The 3,428-nt window shown below is 39.1% G+C and overlaps 1 protein-coding gene across 1 annotated transcript; it reads left to right on the forward strand.

Moving 5' to 3' along the window:
- The first annotated feature begins 200 nt into the window (after positions 1-200).
- LOC123211586 lies at positions 201-2,927 on the forward strand. The gene is made up of 2 exons (XM_044630387.1): positions 201-1,404; positions 1,519-2,927. The coding sequence occupies exons 1-2, from the start codon at positions 201-203 to the stop codon at positions 2,925-2,927; spliced, it is 2,613 nt and encodes an 870-aa protein (XP_044486322.1).
- The last annotated feature ends 501 nt before the right edge of the window (positions 2,928-3,428 follow it).

Consider the following 3,428-nt stretch of genomic DNA (forward strand, 5'->3'; position numbering starts at 1 on the left):
TAATTGTCAAGGGACTTTAATTTGTAATTCTCTTTAGAAAGTGAGTAGTAAAGGTCAACTCAAATAAGAACTCTAAGGGGAAATTCTGTGTGTGATTGTTTTGGTGAGCGTATTAGAGTATTGCAAACACATTTGAGCGAAAACACGTGAGGGAGTGTTAGAATAGGTGTTTTCTAACGTTTTTCTTGCAGGTTTACATCATGGACCTTAAGGAGAAAGTTACCTTAGAAGCAATACAAGGAATGTTACAGAAGATGATGTTACAACAAGAGGACATGAGGAGTGAAAACCGTAATGTCCAAGAAAGGTTGGAAAGGTTGGAACAAGGTACCCCTAGCCGTGGCAAGATAAGAGACACAAAACGTAGCCTCTTTGATGATTTAGAAGGGGAGATTAAAGAAGAAGGATCTACACATTCCAACAAAGGCAAATCAAAAGATGGGAATTTAGGTTCAATCAAAATGAAGATTCCAGCTTTCCATGGTAAAAGTGATCCAGAGGCATATTTAGAGTGGGAGAAGAAGGTAGAGAGTGTATTTGAGTGCCATAACTACACCGAAGAGAAGAAGGTAAAATTGGCAGCCGTTGAATTCACCGACTATGCTAGTGTATGGTGGGATCAATTTACCTCGACTAGGCGCAGAAGCGGAGAAGGTCCTGTTTCTTCATGGTTTGAGATGAAAACAATCATGAGGAAGAGATTTGTACCACAACACTACTATAGGGAGCTGTACAATCGATTACAAAGGTTGAATCAAGGATCCAATAGTGTTGAAGAATATCACCAAGAGATGGAGATGGCCATGATTCGAGCCAACATTGAGGAGGATAGGGAAGCTACTGTGGCACGTTTTCTTTCAGGTTTGAACCGTGATATTGCTAACCTTGTTGAGTTGCATCATTATATAGATTTTGAGGATATGGTACACATGGCAACCAAGATTGAAAAACAACTAAGATCAAAAACCAAGGCTATTTCGACCCCAACATCATGGAAGCCGAATTGGAAAGGGAACAAGGGAGGTAATGCAAATACAAATAAGGGCAGATCTGATCAAAGCAAAAATAAAGAGCTCACTACACCAAAAATGCAACCAAAGGATGACAAATCCAAGGGTAAATCCCGTGATATACAATGCTTTAGGTGCTTGGGATACGGACATAGAGCTGCACAATGTCCAAATGCAAAGGTGATGACCTTACGCAATGGGGAGGTGGTGAGTGAAGATGGGAGCGAGGATGATGATGACTTGAGTGATATACCACCATTGGAGGATGTTTCAGAAGAAGAGGGCAATGAACCAGCCCCTAAAGGACCAATTTTCACGTTGGTTGCAAGGCGTGCTCTAAACATGCAAGCTAAAGAGGATGAGGTACAACGCGAAAATATCTTTTATACTAGATGCATGATAGATAATAAATTGTGTAGTATGATTATTGATGGTGGTAGCTGCACTAATGTTGTTAATGCTGGTTTAGTTGATAAAGTGGGGTTGAAAACAACTAAACATTCTAGACCTTATAGGTTGCAATGGTTGAATAATAGTGGGGATATTAAGGTCACGAGGCAAGCATTAATTTCATTCTCTATTGGGCGTTATCATGATGAGGTTTTATGTGATGTAGTACCTATGCATGCTAGTCACATATTATTGGGACGCCCTTGGCAATATGATAGGCGTGTTATACATGATGGGTATTCTAACCGATATTCATTCAACATGAATGGTAGACATGTCAACTTGTTACCTATGACGCCTAAAGAAGTATACGAAGATCAAAAAACTTTGAGTGAATGTGAGAGTGCACATGGAAAAGAAAAGATGCACAAGCAAAAGGAGAGCTGTGAGAAAAGCCAAGATAGGTGTGCAAATAGAGAGGAAAAAGGAGAGCAAGTAGAGAGGATGCGCAGTGAGAAAAAAATTCATGAGAGTGCGCATGCAAAAGGAGAGAATAGTGTGCAAAGAGTGGCAAAAAAAGAGGTAAAAGGCAATTTTTATGCAAGAGGGAGTGAGGTTCGAAAGGCTTATTTAACAAGGCAGCCTTTAATACTATTGGTATTCAAGGATGCGTGTTTATCTTTTGAATCTAACTCAATTCTCTCTTCTCTCCCTAGTTCTTTTCAAGCTTTGTTGCAGGAATTTGAAGATTTGTTTCCCGAATCCATGCCTGATGGTTTGCCGCCATTGAGGGGGATAGAACATCAAATTGACTTCATTCCTGGAGCACAAATTCCAAATCGCCCAGCTTATAGGAGCAATCCCGAAGAAACAAAGGAGTTACAACGTCAAGTGGATGAGTTGTTGTCAAAAGGGTTGATTAAAGAAAGCATGAGCCCATGTGCCATTCCTGTTCTATTGGTGCCAAAAAAGGATGGATCATGGCGTATGTGTGTTGATTGTCACGCCATCAACAAAATCACTGTAAAGTATCGCCATCCTATTCCTCGTTTAGATGATATGTTAGATGAATTGCATGGTGCACGTATATTCTCTAAAATTGATTTAATGGCTGGTTATCATCAAATTAGAATGAAAGAAGGAGATGAATGGAAAACTGCCTTTAAAACAAAATATGGTTTATATGAGTGGTTAGTGATGCCTTTTGGGTTAACTAATGCTCCTAGTACGTTCATGCACTTGATGAACCATGTTTTGCGTGAATTTATTGGCAAATTCGTTGTTGTTTATTTTGATGATATACTTGTGTATAGCAAATCACTTAAAGACCACATTTTGCATGTGAGATCTGTTTTTTGTGTTTTGCGTGTGCAAAAGTTGCATGCTAAGCTTGCTAAATGTATGTTTTGTGTGCCTAAGGTTACATTTTTAGGTTATGTTGTTAGCAAGCATGGTATTAAGGTTGATAATGAAAAGGTTAAGGCTATTGAATCTTGGCCTACACCTAAAAACGTTGGGGATGTTTGAAGTTTCCATGGCTTAGCTAGTTTCTATAGGTGTTTTGTGCGTGATTTCTCTAGCATAGCCGCCCCTTTGACATAAGTTATTAAAAGGAATGTTGGTTTTAAGTGGGGTGATGAACAAGATAGGGCGTTTAATATGCTTAAATCTAAGTTAATTTCTGCTCCTATTCTTGCTTTGCCTAACTTTGATAAAACTTTTGAGATTGAATGTGATGCTTCGGGAGTGGGAATTGGTGCTGTTCTTTTGCAAGAGGGCAAGCCAATTGCATACTTTAGTGAAAAATTGAATGGCGCAGCATTGAACTACTCAACATATGACAAGGAAATGTATGCATTAGTGAGGGCATTAGAGACGTGGCAACACTACCTTGTGCCTAAAGAGTTCGTCATCCATACCAACCATGAAAGTTTGAAGTATTTGAAAGGTCAAAACAAACTCAATAAGCGACATGCAAAGTGGAGTGAATTTCTTGAATCCTTCCCATACGTCATCAAATATAAGCAA

This window comes from Mangifera indica, chromosome 3 (assembly GCF_011075055.1).
Source record: "Mangifera indica cultivar Alphonso chromosome 3, CATAS_Mindica_2.1, whole genome shotgun sequence".
Classification (NCBI taxonomy): domain Eukaryota; kingdom Viridiplantae; phylum Streptophyta; class Magnoliopsida; order Sapindales; family Anacardiaceae; genus Mangifera; species Mangifera indica.

What these genes read in the sequence shown, in the direction of transcription:
- LOC123211586 (XM_044630387.1), top strand. Translation starts at nt 201, where the DNA reads ATGGACCTTAAGGAGAAAGTTACCTTAGAAGCAATACAAGGAATGTTA. An exon ending in AAATATCTTTTATACTAGAT is followed by an intron (nt 1,405 to 1,518) that starts GCATGATAGATA and finishes AACATTCTAGAC; the next exon opens with CTTATAGGTTGCAATGGTTG.